General features: G+C 33.0%; 1 protein-coding gene across 8 annotated transcripts in view; it reads right to left on the reverse strand.

Annotated features, from left to right (window-relative positions):
* The window catches only part of LOC105487916 (cytoplasmic polyadenylation element binding protein 2), a 60,737-nt gene that overhangs the window by 39,326 nt on the left and 4,264 nt on the right, over positions 1-17,147 (reverse strand). For 4 of the 8 annotated variants that reach the window (XM_071093842.1, XM_011751589.3, XM_071093847.1 and 1 more), the window contains exons 2-4: positions 16,313-16,594; positions 15,473-15,562; positions 6,642-6,732 (exon numbers count right to left, since the gene is read on the reverse strand). In XM_071093842.1, coding sequence (XP_070949943.1) covers positions 6,642-6,732; positions 15,473-15,562; positions 16,313-16,594 — 463 coding nt within the window. Of the gene's footprint in view, positions 1-6,641; positions 6,733-15,472; positions 15,563-16,303; positions 16,595-17,147 lie in introns of all 8 variants that reach the window. The other 4 variants (XM_071093845.1, XM_071093843.1, XM_071093846.1 and 1 more) reach the window with 2 other exon arrangements.

Consider the following 17,147-nt stretch of genomic DNA (forward strand, 5'->3'; position numbering starts at 1 on the left):
TTTTTCCTTATATAAGACTTACAGCACTACTTGACTTTCAAAAGTATGTACATATATTTTTTAAACTAATTTTTTAAAAAGTTAACCAGGTTGGATGGAAGGCAAAGATTTAATTACTGCAAATATTTTAAGTTTATAAATAATGAAAAGATTGGAAAAATTATACACCAAAATATCAATTATGATTACTTTAGTTCGTGAGATAAGTGATTTTAAAACTTGTTTCTCCTAGTGTTTCCACATTTTCTTTAATAAATGAATACTATCTTTTTTTTTGTAACAGGAAAACAAATACTTTAAAAAGGATAAAATGCTATTATTTTGGAGGAAAAAACCTTCAGAAGAGATTCTTCGATATATCTTCAAATACTATAAGTAGTTAAAATGCATAAGCCTAATTATTCCAATTACTTGCTTTTATCACTGCAAGTTATATATAGGAAACATTCTTTTTGTTGTCTTTCCATTTAAAACAAGTGATATAAACATTTTTCAGATCATATGAAAGATATTTTGTGGTAAATAACAGGATTGCAGTAGAAACATACATGTTTGGAATAAATAAATATGATTTTAACAAAATTCATTGTAGTTTCTGTCTGATAGGTTTTAGTTTTTAAGAAAAAAATTTCAGTCTGTCATAATTTAAATCATTTACCTAAATATTCAAAGATGCTTGGAAGAAATAAAACTCAAGTATGTTTTAAATGTAATAACAGTTTGTAATAAAGACAATTATGTAAAAAGAAATAAAAGCAAAACTTATCTCTATCCATGATGCCATATTTCAAATAAGTTTTTTTAAAACAAAAACTTTCACAACCACATTTTTATAATTTCCTTTTCAATCTACAGATATTCTCAATGACCAAACTCATAAATTGTACTTTCACCTTTCACTAAGATGAACAATTCTGAGCAGTGGAAGGATAAAGTATTAAGATTCCATGTACATTATAACAATAATCGTTTCTTAAAGTCAGAATTGCTTAATAAAATATACATGGCTTCTATATAAATATAATTTACTCCAAAAGTTGTTAATAATTTTTTTCCTATCAAAGGCCAGGGCTCTATAGAATAAAGAAACAAAAAATCAATAAAGGAGAAATAATATGTCAATCCTATTTACTCCTTTTTAAAATAAATGGAAACATTTCATTTAAAACTGAACACATATGCAACATCCCTCTAACTTTTTAAAGATATATATCTAATACAGGTGATTTTCTTCTATATTCTTTTTTCTTTGTTATTAGCAATTTTAAAACTTTTGACTTGAGGAAAACACCAGTGGCTGAAGAAAAAGTAAACTCAGTTTTGAGAAATGCACCCCTTTTACTCTGTCAGGGGAAATAAGGAAGAGTCCTGTAAGAGCAGATGACATACCTGCTTTGGCATGTATATTATTGGTATTTGTTTTATTGTGAACTTTATTTTAATAAATGCCATTAAAATTTCACATTTTTTTAAAAGATCTCTTTACCACTGCTCTCTTATACCAGAGTTTCTCCAGGTGTGTTCTACACCCCACGTCGACTGCACCACCACTAGGAATGGGCCCTGAAACCCACATGGTTGACACAGTCTCAGAGTCTGAGAACCTCTGTCTGGCTCAACAGTTCTTAAATTCTAAATATAAGTTCTCACAATGGAGACTTTTAGAAATTTATACAGGTTATTTTGTGACTTGGTATTGTAATCTTATATCAAGGTCAGCTGAAGAGAAAGAGAGGGAAAAGTGGAAGAAAATAAGAAATTTGGTACTACCATAATCAGTCAGCACCTTACAGGAATAACTCCTTATTTTCTTAGGGCTTATATGCCCTAAAATAACAGAGCTTCTTACTTCAGGAGTCTTAAAAAATAGGAGGTTAGCAATCAGGTAATAAAAATGACACTAGACACACAAAAACGTAGTAAATAAGAAGTTTTAAAGGCATCCACTTCTAGACATTCGTTGATGTAAAATCACATTCTAAATTCTTTTTCCTTAATTCCCTTTAACTACTCATGAAACATTGGTAAAGGCATTACAACTTACTGACACATATCTTCCCCAAAACCATTATATAAACTACATTTCTTCCTAGAGTTTTCAAATCAACTTTTATGAGCTACAATTAAGTACTTTTGTTTGTCCCTATACTTTGGGGAACGATACAAGCAATTTCTGGCAAAAAATACACAGTAAGCCTTTTTACAAATTGTTGGGGGCAGGGAAGGAAAAGAGCTTAACAATAATCACTGTCTTGTTCTTTTGTTTAAAGGGGGAATTAACATATATACACATATATTAAAAAATCACAAATTACTTAAAATAGGTATGCAAATCTAAAACTGAAAAACTACAAAACAGTACTTGGCAAAGCATGATTTACTTTAACCATTTAAAGAATCCATGATTGTTCTTCCTTTGAAAAGTTATTTGCCAAGAATCAAGACAGTAATCAGAAAATAGGATGTTAATGGAGAGAAACTACCACACAATAAATAAAGCAGACGGGTCAGTGCCATTCTTACTAAAGAAAGCATTTAACAGTGTGTCACTGTTCATGATCCATAGCAAAATATAGCACACTCTCGACAGTGTTAACTGTGCCCTGTTACACCCAGTCGGCGTCAGGCAGCCCTAAACAAGCTATGCCAGGACTAGCCTCCTTTCAGTTCCTCAAACGTGACAATCTCTTTCATGCTTTTGCACATGCTGGTTCCTCTGTCTAATTGACACTTTCTCCCAATATTTTTTCATCATTGTGCTGCTCATGCTTCAGGTCTCAGCTTCCTTTACTCCACATCTAAATTGGGTACTTTCATTTATAATCTCTCTAAACACCTCATAATCTTCCTCCACAGTATTTCTAACACGCAGTAGATATATGTATATTGTATTTGTATAAGGTATCTCTCTTTCCCCAGTAGGCTAAGGGGAATTTTTTATACATATATATAAAATTACATTTTAAATATAAAAATATATATACACAATTATATATATATGTATACACAACACATAAACACATGCATATATATAGATATATATGTTTTTCAATCTCAAGTGAATTCAAAATTTTTAAGTTAGAAAAATTATCTTTGGCTGTGAGAAGGGAAAAAACATGCTCACTAACCATCTTTAGGAATCATCATGGTGACAGGTCTCTTCATATTTACACAATGTCTGTCTCAGAAAATGTGCAGTCAGTGTCTAGGAAACTTGTGCAAAAGCAGACACACTTAAAGGAGTAAGGTGCATTCAGCGTTCCATCTTGGGTTGCCATCATTTCATATCTGGACAACTCCAACAAGACTAGACCCTTCCCACCTGCTATGCCAGACCACGAAAATATCAACATTAAACAATGGAGGTTCCCTACTGTCCTGAAAAAACACTGGAGAGTAGGAAAATGCAAATAAGCTGCAGTGAAGTGTTCTGGGCATAAACAGGGATGAGAGGGAGGGTGCTTCTGTTAGCACAATCACCCAGTTCTCAGTTAGGTCAGGAACCTGCCACTTAGCATTCTAGAGATCTGCTTGACTCCTTTCTTCCAATTGACAGTCTCACCTTGACTAATTTTTCTTTTCCTTTAACTGAGGGTAGAATTGAATACAAATTTACCACTCTGCCTTTTACCTCTGTGGTAGCCAGCCTCTAGTATTCACATCTCTTGAATAGCAGACCTGACCTAAATTGAGCAGAGCTGATCTACGTAGTTAACAGAATGTTGTGGAAATGATGGTATGAGACTTCTAAGGCTAGGACACAGAAGACATGGGGGCATTCATTTTGAGCTTTTATCACTCACTTTAGGGGATATAAGCAACCACGTTATAAGAAAAATTTTACAGCCCTGTTGAGAGGTCCATGAGGCAACAAACGGAGTTCTTCTGCCAACAGCCAGCCATGCGAGTGTACCATCTTAGAAAAAGATCCTCCAGTTCCAGTTAAGCCTTCAGATGACTGCAGCCTCAGCCAGTATGCTGACTGCTACTTCATGAGATATCCTCAGCCAGAAGTAACCAGCTGAACTGCTCCCAAATTCAAACCCACAGAAATTGTGTGAGATGATGTTTACTGTTGTTTTGATCTGCTAAATTTGGGATAATTATACAGAGATAACTAATATCTCTTCTCACTCAAGTTCATTTTCCTAGATATTTTCACCATTAATATAAAGAGAAACAATTCATTTTAAACATTTACCCTCCAACTCTCTTCTCCTTTTTCATCAGATCCCGTAACAAAAACAAAACCAATGGCTGGTTTGTAAAACAGCATTTAGAAAGGATAAAATAATATTCATTTTGTTTTCCAGGGGAAAATAATTTTTTTTAATTAAACAGAGGACAGGATTTCCTAGAAGGGATGAAAAGGTAAGAGAGAAGAGATGAGACAGAGGGTGAAATACCGCCCTCAAGAACAGTAATGGAAAGAAGGAAAACAAATTCAGGTGTTAAACCCTGGATGGTTTATTCCATTTGCTACCACCTTGATTTAGAAGATTCTACTGAGGTCTAGCCCCCCCCCCAAAAATTACAATAATCAGAGTATGGGAAGAAAGAAAATATACAACATAATATCCCAGGAGGCAGTGGAATCTGTGTAAGGAAAGAAAGGAAAAAAAAAAAAAAAAAAAAAGACTTAAAGTGGCAGAACCTAGTACCAAGATAATTTTAAATAGGGATATGATGGAGCTTTGTACAAATATCAGTCTTTTTTTTTGATTTTATGCAGAGAAAGTTTCTCAATTTTTTCTTTTTTCTCTTTTTAAAAATTCCCTGTCATAAAACATGTGGAAGACAAAATATTCCACGTTTTGTGTAAATATGAACAGACTTGTCACCATGATGGTGCCTAAAGGTGGTTAGTGAGCATGTTTTTCCCGTTCTCACAGCCAAAGATAATTTTTCTAACTTAAAAATTCTGAATTCTCTTGAGATTAAAAAACATATATATCAATATACATGAGTGTGTGTGTGTATATGTATATATAATTCCCCTTAACCTCACAATGCTTCCATTTCCTTTCCAATGTCCTCTTTTTAGGTTTCCCTTCACTTTTACTATAATCCAGGCTAGTAAAAAGAAAAACAGAGATAATTAACAGTGCCACAGTGAACATTTTATCTAATATGTTTAAAAAGCCTTTTGAAAAAAGAAAAAGACTGGGAGAAACAACGAAAAACTTTTATTATCCACTGGTAACAGTTAATAATCTTGACTTTATCTTGTATTAGAATTTCTAAGAGTTTTCTTTCTTGAGAAGCCAAGGAGATAAACAGGAAACTTCTTAATCATAAACTGCTGGCTTCTATTCTAAATGGTGGATCTAAGACAAACCACTGAAACTGCCAGCATAACAGTGAAAAAGACCAAGACCCTATACAAAGATACTAAAAAATCTAAGCTGAATTTTGGTTAGAAAAAAAAAAAAAAAAACCGAAACCCAAAAACTTGACATATAACTTTACTGTAAGTTTGTATGAGGAATTACTATTAGCACACATAATCAACAATCACTAATATCCCCACAGCTTCTCAAGCTCCTTAAAATTAAGGAATTGAAAAGACAAGGAATTCTTTTGACAAGCAAAATCCATAAACAGAACAAAATAATTAGATATGTGGTCAGTATTATCAACTTAGCCCCACATCACCACCTCCCCGTCAATATGGAAGTTTATAGAGTTTTTAGGCCAAATCTTGAAAGAGAATTCTAACTTGGCTTTATAGAATTAAAAATGGAGAAAGTTTACAAAGTAATCCATGATTTTGATTCAATGAGAGATTTTGAGCCAGAATAAAATAGTTAAGCTGCTCCTGAATTTCTGACTCACAGAAACCGTGTAAAGTAATAAATATTTATTGCTATTTTAAGCTGCTAAGTTTTGAGATAATTTATTATGTAGCAAGATATCTGTCATGACTCAAATTGACAATTTGGTAGATTTTCACCATTGACATAAATGACAATGATATATACTGTATAAAAATACATAATAATACGTAATAATTTTCATTTTACATACAGAATATGTACAGACAAAAACAAGTATGCTAATGAAACTTCTTCAAATACTATAAACAATTAGTGAAGACTGCTACTGTAGGATAAGTGGGCTGGTTCTTTTCCCTAATTTGTGTCAATTTCTATGAAGAGCTACTTTTCACCTTGGAGAAGCCACTATAAAATATTCTCCCCTTTTCAAAACCCTATGACAGTAGAAGAAAAATAGAGAAAGGAGGTTAACTAGGGAAAATTCTAGGCTGGAATCACCACAAATTGTGAATACAAGTATTCCAAGAAATATTTTTAGTATTTTCATACTTTCATATTTTCTAGAAAGAATTCTAGAAAAGTGACTAATGTATACTTTTAGATCCATTCTTCATTCTCTGGTGAACTGAAGCATGTCTCTAAATAGTAAATTTTCCTTAAATTGTAAGTCAAGGTAGGTGAGTTCACATTAAGCAACAAAGGAAAAAGTATGGCATTTCATAAAAAAAAGATTATCATTAATAAATGTATAATAGAATTTTATAGTGGATATAGGTGCTACTTAGGGTTCACTTTCATATAAAAACTAGTTAGATAAGCAAATTGGTATATAACATAAACATATTTTTTAAAAAAGTCACCTACCCTTAAGAGGATCATGCTCTGCTCTCATAATATCGATAAGGGAATTTTCCAAAGAGTGCATATTCAAACTGTCATACATTCTACTTCGATCCTGGAAGAGAAGAGGAAAAAAGACATTATAATCTATGCATTTTCAAAACGTGATTATAAAAATACTATCTAAATTCTCTTACATAAAAGAGGACATCTGATTAATATATTACCAATTAATCTGTATCCCACAAAAATACCAGTAACTACAGATCTCATGAGCTACAATGTTCCTTGTATTGGAGGACATTATTTTCAGTACATTTATCTCTTAAATCTTTTATCAAAAGCAATCTAATTTTATTGGCAATACTAATGCAAAACAGTAAAATAATTTCTATGGTTACCTTTCTCTATAAAGTTTCCTGAAATCTTATATACACAGAAAGTATTTTTTGGTTAATTTCTAAACTTTTCTCAAGTATTTAGGAAGACAGATACTGGCACGAGGAAAATAAATATTTGGGAGGAAATATTTTAGTTCCATAATTGCACCATACTTTAAACATCTATCAAACACTTTGTTATTTGACATAGTAGTCTGAATTTCATAATGAGTGCATAAACATCTTATATGGCAAAAATCAAAAGCATAAGATACTAACACCAGAACAAGGACTAATGCCTAGAATATTCAGATTCATATCTTACTCTCTAAAGTGCTTCCTTATTTGTCTCTGCATTTTTAAGCCTGCCTCCCCCAATTCCCCTGCAAAATAGGCACGTGGAAGAGAGAAGAGTAAAAGCAGTAATCTCATTAAGTCTGCTACTTCACCAAGTCTCCAAAATCTTGTGTTATCAGAACCTTGTTTGCTGAATGTTCAATCCCTTCACTTGCTTATTTGAAAGAATCTGACTCTTTAATGTCCATGAATTTCCACTGTATTCTGTTCAATACACACTCAATGCATCTGAAAAAAGGTACGTGGGGAACCACTACAGAAGCTTTCTGGCCCATGCCATCATCTAGGAGTCTTCCCAAAATACTCACCCAACCAGTTAAGTATGTGTGTACACGCATGTGCAAGCTTATATATACGTTGGGGAGGCAGGATAGTCCATTCTAAACTCTAAAAAAAAGATTGTCACAGAAAATGGAAAGGAAGAATCTGAAAATTAAGTGGAAATAAAAGTCCCCATAGAAGTCAAAATAAGGCACTTAAGAACCTGGGTCCATGAGCTTCAATAGAGACCAGAAGTCTCTGAGATTATATATAATAGACTGCTCATGGGTGTACAGTAGTCCCCCCTTTCTGCCTTTTGCCTTCCACGATTTCAGTTATCTGTAGGACAATACAATAAGATATTCTGAGAGAGAGAGAAATGCCACTTTTACATAACTTTTATTACATTACATTGTTATAATTGTCCTACTTTATTATTAATTATTGTTGTCACTTACTGTGCCTAATTTATGAATTAAACTTTATCATACATACGTTTTCACTGGGAAAAAATCATATATGAAGGCACTATTTGCAGTTTCAGGCATCCACTGATTGTCTTGGAACGTATCCCTCATGGATAAGTGGGGACTGGTGTATACATAAATTTTTTTTTTTTCCTGAAGAAAAGGTTTATAGCTTTCATCAGTTTTCCACGGGAGTCCACAATCCAGAGAAGATTCAGAATCAGTTCTTTAGAAAGCTGAAGAAAAACCTAAGTAGCTTTTCTAAGAATATGTCTATTTATTTACTTTGATGTTTAAATTGAGGTTGTAGCCTTTTTAAATCTAGGGGTTCAGAATCAGCACTGTAGACTAAATAAGTTGCTGTCAGGGATTTAAAAAAGGAAGTAACACTGAATGACGGAAGGAACGCTAAACTGGAGGCTCTTATTCCAGCTTTATCACAAATTAACTCTATCAGTACTGTTTACTGATTTGTACTGAAAGGCCCCTGAGGTAAAACACATGCATCAATAACAGCTGCTCTCTAGAACAGTGACCTTGATTAGTGATGGAGGCACAAAGAATCAATGAGCTGTAACAGTTGTTCCTAAACTTGAGCATGTTTCAGAATCATCTGGAAGGCTGGTTAAACACACAGACTGCTGAAACACATCAAATTCAGTAGGTCTGGAGTAGAACCTGAGAATATGTATTTCTAACAAGTTCCCAGGTGATACTGATTCTGCGGGCCTGGATATCACACTTCATAAGAAGCAATTAGTTTCTTCGTCTGAAGTCACTAAATCTCTCTAGGCTCTGGTTCTAACTCCTAGAAAATAATCATGTCAGACAAGATTATGCCTATAGTCTCTTTAAAAATTACAGAAAAGAAAAAGACTGAAAATACTCCAAAATTAATGAAATATTAATAAAATCAAAACAGAGAATAGGATGGCCCATATGGGCAAAAATGACATATTAATTTTAGGAATCTATCCAAATATGTCCATCTTCCCTGTGCTTCCACAATACTGTGTTCATAACCAATTTGTTGATTTTCCTGTCTCTTCCACTAAACTTCTAAGTTGATTAAGAATAGAGACTAATTACAGAATATAGTTAGTTCTCATATGTCTGCTGAATGAATACTCCTTTATCTTTACCATACAAACTCAGTAAAAAATTTAAAAAAAAGTCGAGTTCTGTGAGGAGAAAGACTGTACTTCTTAAACAGTAATTGCAAAGGACTATAAAACTTTCTCAGAATCCTCAATGGAATAGGTAGTCAAATGTTAACTGATTAAACTGACACAAGCATCAGATTAATGTGGCTTGCTATGAATCTGAATTTCCAACAACCCAATGGAAGATTAAGTACTATTATACTGAAAGTTCCCAGATGTATTTAAAATAGAATTATAAAATGTAAGCTGTAATGACAAAAGTTAATGTTCATATAATTAAGCAAAAAATCCCTCTGCAGGTATGCCATATCATGACGGTTCTAAGAATACACTGTAAATACTTTAAAATACTTTACTATCCTCCTTACCCTAAATCCTCACAAAGGAAATATATTACAGTTCATAGTTATCTTTTTAGGTTGATGACTTTGAACAGAATCAACCTATGCCCAGTCAACTGATGACCTTAATTAATGGTAACTAATAAATCACCCAAACAATATTTCCCAAGTAACTTCCTTTTTCTGGAGGTGTAGGGGAAAGTACACTCTACCTTCATTGCAAGAGGTGTGATCTTGCTCTAGAGCATGGTAAAATTACTGCCTGGGTCATGGACAATATTTAAAGTATGAAAGAGAAACATCCTTAAACTAACTATAAATATCAGTGACCACTATATAATTAATTTTGAGAGGTGTTACTCAAAAAGGCTGCATCTATTAATAACTTCCGCTTGGGTGTCTATATCTAACTCAATCAGTGAGATGCCTACTTATAAGGTCTCTTATTTCCTTTTTCTGTTAAGTATTTGATCCTAAACTCCTACTCTAGGAAAGAAAACAGCAAAGCTATTTTAAAAAGATTAGCTTGGTTATACTTTGTAAAGCATTAGCTGCATCCCATGTGATTTTTAAAGCAACAAACATAAAACAGCCGTGAGCAACCAAAGAGCACATGACATCTCAAAATTGCTTTTTGAATTTAATGAAACCTATAGGCTTACATGCAAAAGATATAGATAATTCCATTAAATAAATTGTGGGAATTAAAATATGACTTCTGAAAAAACAGAAACAAATCTGGTTATAAAACAAACACTCATGCATTCTTCTGAAATAAAGACATTAGGAAAAGTTGTGTTCATGCAAACTGCCATCAGTTTAAAAACTAAACTGAGGAACTAAGGCAATTTTCAAGTGACCATGAACACAACAATACTAATTATCATTAATAAATATGGAAAATCATAGCAATGTAATTTACATTTATTACAAGGCTATTTGAAAACACCAAGATATTCACAAAAATAAGAATCTATGAGGAAAAGTGTGCATGCAATCAATTCTGAAATATAAAAACTATCTGGCAAAGAATCAACTAAATGGGCTTTCAGAAACGAAATTACAGAATCTCATAATAATTAACAGAATAAAATGATTAGAAAACACTGTTGGAAAAGGTATAACCTCTTTTATTATAATACTTATTTCATGGTTTTTCTTAAACCCAGACATTTGCCACAAACACTTACGGGAGTGTCAATAAAAGCTTAGAAAGGCTGAAAAACACACAAAAGAACAAAGTGATCCTAATCTTGAAAAAAGATGACCTAAGCAAAGATTATAAACACTGAAAAATAACTAAGGAGGTCAATGCACAATATTAGAAGCAGTATGACGAAGGGAATTCAAACTTAATTACAATTTGAAGAGATATTAATTTTTTTGCTCGGATATATTAAAAACCCTGTTTTATTTTAAAATAAGTGGTCAATTAGAAACTTTTCCTCCTGAAAATGAGGTACTCTTTAAAGAAAAATAAGATTATAGAAAAACCCTACATTCTTATATTTAATGATTTAGCAGATGCTTGAAAATGTATTATTCTGCTTAATTAGAAAGATCAGCTTTTATTGTACTTATAATATTTGTGTTTACTTCTCTAATTTTTACTTTAAAATAAAGCAATGTAGTGCTAATATTGTCCTTAATTTTAAGTAGATATTGACCATACATTCCTGTTACACAATGTTATTGCACCATACTCAATTAGTAGCAGATGGCGTGCTACTCTACTGCATAACGTAGTACTCAATCTCATAAGCTCTCTTCTCATTCTCTAGATGTTCCACTTAGATAATCCTTATTCATCCAACTAGACTCTTACCTTCTCCAAGACAAAGAATAGTATTTTTTATCCATATATCCTGAGGGTAATTAAAACACTAACATACAGAATGAATGAAGATACATTTCTTGAATTTTCTTTATTAATTTTGAACCTCAACAAAGTGTGTTCGTCATTCTCAGGAAAAAACAAAACAAAACAATCCAATGTTTTAAAAGGCCAAAGCTATTCTAGTACTCACAAGAATTAAAATAGAAAGACAAGTGGAAAACATTTCAAGAACAATTAAAGCACTGAACACAGAATAGGAAACAAAAAGAAGGCATCCATTACTTAAGCTGTAATACAAGAGTCCATTCTTTTTCCTTTTCAGTGGGCATGTAACAGTTTGATGACTATGAATGTCCCTGAAGTTCATCTGGTTTACAAACCACTATTTAAGAAATGCTTTATTAGATAAACAAATTGGGCTTGGTATGCAACTACATACTGTTTTTGTGTGTGTGTGTGTGTGTGAGTAAAGACTCAAATAATATTTTTTTCTGAGACAGATCTCCAAATTATGATTTACCACATTATCATAACAGCCTATTAAAGATTAGTGGAAAGTATCTTCAATTAGTTCAAGGTAATTTATTATGTGACATGCTCAAGCACTGCAAGTAGAACGTGTGGAAGACCAAAAATTTAGAGTTGATATATTGACCACTCCCCAGGTGGAAGGCAGGGTGACATGCATGTGTATGCTTCACACACTCGATTACTGTTGCAAGACATTACTTTGTTTACAGTGAGCTGATATGTCATATGTAAACTCGTAAGTAATAACAACCTCAGTTAAAGGATATTTACTCTTTGATTTAAAACGTATGAATAAATATAGCATAACCTTAACATTAAACTGAAAACTCCTATTTTTCTGGGAAGAGGGGGTGGTGTCTTGTTATGTTGCCCAGGCTGGACTCAACTCCAGGGCTCAGGCAATCAATCCTCTTGCCTCAGCCTTCCAAGTAGTGCACGTTGCTGGATCTGGCTGCAAATTCCATTGTAATATAATTTAGAATTCAAATTTTTAAGTATGCTTCTTGCAAGGGTAACTAGCTAATGACATTTTAAAGTAAAGTAATTAATAGCCCTAAGGATATTCATGCATATATACTGGCTGGGCGTGGTGGCTCAAGCCTGAAATCCCGACACTTTGGAGGCCGAGGCGGGCAGATTACGTGAGGTCAGGAGTCTGAGACCAGCCTGGCCAACATGGTGAAACCCTGTCTCTACTAATAATATAAAAATTAGACAGGCATGGAGGTGCCTGCCTGTAATCACAGCTACTGGGGAGGCTGAGGCACGAGAATCGCTTGAACCTGGGAGTGCAGTGAGCCAAGATCATGCCACTGCACTTCAGCCTGAGTGACAGAGTGAAAACTGACTCAAAAAAAAAAAAAAAAAAAAGAAATTCATAGAGATATATAATACTCATTTTAAAGTCAGAAATGTTTATAATTTATATTTGCTTTTAAAAAGTTTTAAATGTGAGGGTTTTCTATTTTAAAAAATTCTTATCTAAAATAAAATTCCAAACCACAAAATTTTACATATTAACAGAAATAAAAATCAACCTACAAAACTAGTTCTTTCTTATTTATTGAATTCAATTATGTGTTCACCTCTTGATATAGATAAGCCTGCAGTATCCAAGTACAAGAATTAAGACTTCAGTTCTAGAATTTTGTATTATATTCTAGGCCCTAATGAATTTGAGCCTAAAGGAAATAAAAAGTAAAATGTTTTAAAATAATGTACTTGTTAACAAAAATATACTCGAATTACATTGTATGTGATGACAAAAGGTCAGAAATGCAAATAATCTCCTCAGATATTTAAGTGACTAAGTATCTTCTATAATTTTAATTTTGCCAAAGAATGAGAAACTACCCAACATTTTAAGATATCAATTTCATTTTGTAGCTGCTGCTGTATTTTTAAGAGGCTCAACTTCAAATACCTCAACCTTTTATGGAAAGATGGAAACACATAACAAATTATGTATAAGCACTTTTAGGGTACATAGAGGAGACAATGACATTTCTTTTAAGTCCAGTTGAAAGGTCACATACTACCTCCACTTCCTTAGACTAATGCCTTAGACCCTTTGCTCAAAGAAACCAAGAGGCTTGTATTCTAAAAATAGAGGCAAGGGGGTGGGGCACCAGGGAGGAAAAGAAATGGCCAAAACAGATCAGAGAAAGTGTAAAAGCTGGCTGGAAAGGCCTTAAATGACCTAGTTCAAGGTCCCCCTTTTACAGATAAGGAAACTGTGACCCAGAGAGATTAAAGCTCATAAACTATGTCATTCAATGTCATAAAGATTATGAGGAAGAGGAAGAAGATCCAAGTTACAGGCCTTCTTTCCTTCCAGTTCCATTCACTTTCCATTATCTCTTTTTTTCCTCCACCATTGTCTTCTACTTCATCACATCACACGTCTGGCTCAAGTATCTAAAGGGAATGCCAATATCTCGGCAGTTTACCAGATAAGTTTATCTTTAAGCACCAAAATCATTTTTCCTAAAATAAATCTCCCTAAAATCTTAGGTTATAAAACAGGTAAAAGCAGAGTAGCTTTGATTGAGGTCTAAGTGGGAGGGCAGCCCCAGAGGCTGATTTGAAAGCTTCCCTTTCATTACCACCCGTCTCCTTTCTAGCATTCCACCAATTGAAATCAACTCTATAACCTGATTTCTCGACATCTGTCCCTGCCTCATGGACCCTGTAATGCCAGCTAATTTGTATTCTTTTCCATGGATACTTATTTCTCCTATATATGTATCCATCCTATTGCTTCTTCCTGCACAAACAGAGTAATTATGTCCTCTTCTATCTGAAAACATTTCTCTTGCCACCTTCAAAATAATTACATTAATTTTCTTCTCCTAAACATACCATCTCCTAGGCATTCACGTGTTGAATTTAAATACAAAAATGCTACCATAAAAATGCCACTAATAAGGTTTAACTGGACCAGAGTAGAGAAGAGAGTAGACGTAAATAGCTAACTTATATTAACAAGACAATACCTTGCAAATTACATGAAGTAACTACCACTTCTAAGTGAAGACCCTGGCAGGACTACTTTGGAAAACAGGCAGGACTTGGCTAAAACAATTGTTAGTGGTTGATTATCAAAATTGGTGCTAACTTTCTAGATTAGAAAGTTACTTACAAATATATTACTAATCTGTTTATGTCCTTACTTGTAAAATCATATCATGTTAATAAATTAACCAAGGAAGAGACTTAGAATAACACAGCTCCATTCATAAAACACACACGACGTTAAGTCTATGCTCATTCAAACTGGAGCTCTCTAAGAAAGAACCTGCATATATAAGGACTGAGTTTTCTATATCCTGTAATAATCCTCACCACCTGGTACACCTAGTATACATTCAAATTCAGTTTGCAAGAAGAAAGATAGTATTTTGTAAAAAGGTGTGAATGTAATTTGATTAAGGCTAACTCCCAGCTTTTTCACTAATGGTTTCTCCATAGAAAACTGATTATTTGGAATAAGTCAGGGTACAAAAGCAGTAACAAAATTTAGAATACTAGGCTATAAATTGTTTAATAAAGGTGAAAAAACGAAACCAAGAGAAGTCTTTTTTAGAAATATATCTCAAAACAAATAGACTTCAAGACAAAAATTTACTGAAAAGTTCTACAAAACATTAAATACAAAGCTGCATGTTAAGTAAACATATGATTTTGTACCTAATTGCATATAATTCTGAAAAGAGATACAATCTGTTTAGTTTGACTGATGTTTAAAGTCAGGTGCTCTTGTGTATATAATCCCTTTTTCCAAAAATATTTATTATGTTTTAGAAATATAAAAGGATTAATTACTTTTAAATTTGAAAATAAAAAAATTCTTACATTAAATAGTTCAAAGCAGGTGATCCTTAAAAAATAAATTGCTTCAGTGTCCTCTAACATATGTTTCAATAGGTATAATAAGAAAGTAAATACTAAATCCTACTCATAACATAAATACTAAACTCCTAACCGAAATCCTAAAAAGTATACACTGTGCAGCCTACCTGGTCTATTCTGGATGTTCCGGCTGCAGTGCACCAACTATCTTGGAGTGAATCTGAGCCCCAAGCTGGCAACTGCAAACTAGATCTCACCTTCAATAGCATAGAAGTTTTCATCAGAAATCAGCAGTTGTCTTCCCCATACCCACCCAATGAAAGAAAGAAAGAAAACCAAAAATAAACCTCTATCTTAAATCCTCATTCCATCCTTTAAAGGTTTAAGAAAAAACAAAACAAAACAAAAACCTCACTTGCAATAGCCATAAAGGAACTTCAACAAAATAATAAAAAGCCTGGGGGAAAAAAAAAGTCTAATCAACATATTAGGCCACATTTAGAAAAAATAATCAGTGAATTAGTGAAGATAAATTTAAATTAGATGCAAAAAAGCCCTAATATTATTTTGCCACAATCACAGCTGTGCTAAGTATATTCTAATATATATACAGCCGATCGTAGTCAAATCTAAGAATAGTTAAAATTACAGAACATTTTAGCTTAGCTATATTATAGGAGAAACAAATTTTGGTGGCCCATTACAGTTTATAAATGAAAACATTCTTAAAGAGTTGCCAATTGAAAGCTTCAGTATGTATTTAATTAATACAACGGGTTTTTCTATGTTTTACTAAGCTTATTTTCCATTGCGTGTTTAGAGAATTTTTTTACATTCTCAATTTTCTCTGTATAGATATTTTAACCTTTGTTAATTAAATTACAGGCTTAAAAATTAAAACTTTATTTGAAAAAATGTTAATTTTACCATACCACTACCACCACCACCCAATTCCCTATTTTGAAAGATTAACATTAGAGATAAGGTCATTTACATACCATTCTTACCTGTAAGGGTAAGAGTGTATTACTATTGTTGTCTGTTCTGAACACATTATCTTCAATCCAAGATTTTGGAGTCAGTGATGGAGTTGAGCGAGTAAATTTCGGTGGTGCTATGACATTACCAGAAAACGGTTTCTTCAATGGAGATATCTGATTCATAGTTCCTGGGATTCCCATGTTTCCGGTTCTACGATGATCTCTGCCATGCATTGCTCCCCAGGACATACTTCCAGTGCCCCAGCCACTGCTCTGATGGTTGCTCCAGGGAGATTGTTTCAGAAGAGGCTGGGGAAAACATAGCTATTTAAATTGTGGCATTTAAAGAGTTTGCAATTCAAATTCAAATGTCAGACCTAAGAATTTATATGAATGAAATATATAAAGGCAAAAGAATACATCCTTTCTAGGTTATAAAAGTAATAGTCTTGAGATCTTTCTATGTGAAATCATATTTGATGCTGGTCAAGTTTTCATCTTTTTGTGTACTATAAATATGATATTTTATGACAGTTATTGAAATAGAACCATGCAGTTCCTTATCCTTCAGAAATAACTGTATACATGATAAATATGAAGAAAAAAATTGAAATTAACTGAAGATTCTTAAAGATATAACATACACGGTGATCTTAAAGCAACCATATTATGCTAGGCACACAACTAAAAATATGGTCTTTGTTAATTAAAATATCCTACTCATGCAAGTGAAATACATTGACTTCATGTTTCCAAAACAAGTTGCACTGCTACAAAAGTGGGAATTACTCTATTGCACAAATTAAAATCGCCTTTTGGAATAAGGGCAGTATAGAAACTATGTCATTTTTCTGCATTGTTT

This window comes from Macaca nemestrina, chromosome 3 (assembly GCF_043159975.1).
Source record: "Macaca nemestrina isolate mMacNem1 chromosome 3, mMacNem.hap1, whole genome shotgun sequence".
Taxonomy (NCBI): domain Eukaryota; kingdom Metazoa; phylum Chordata; class Mammalia; order Primates; family Cercopithecidae; genus Macaca; species Macaca nemestrina.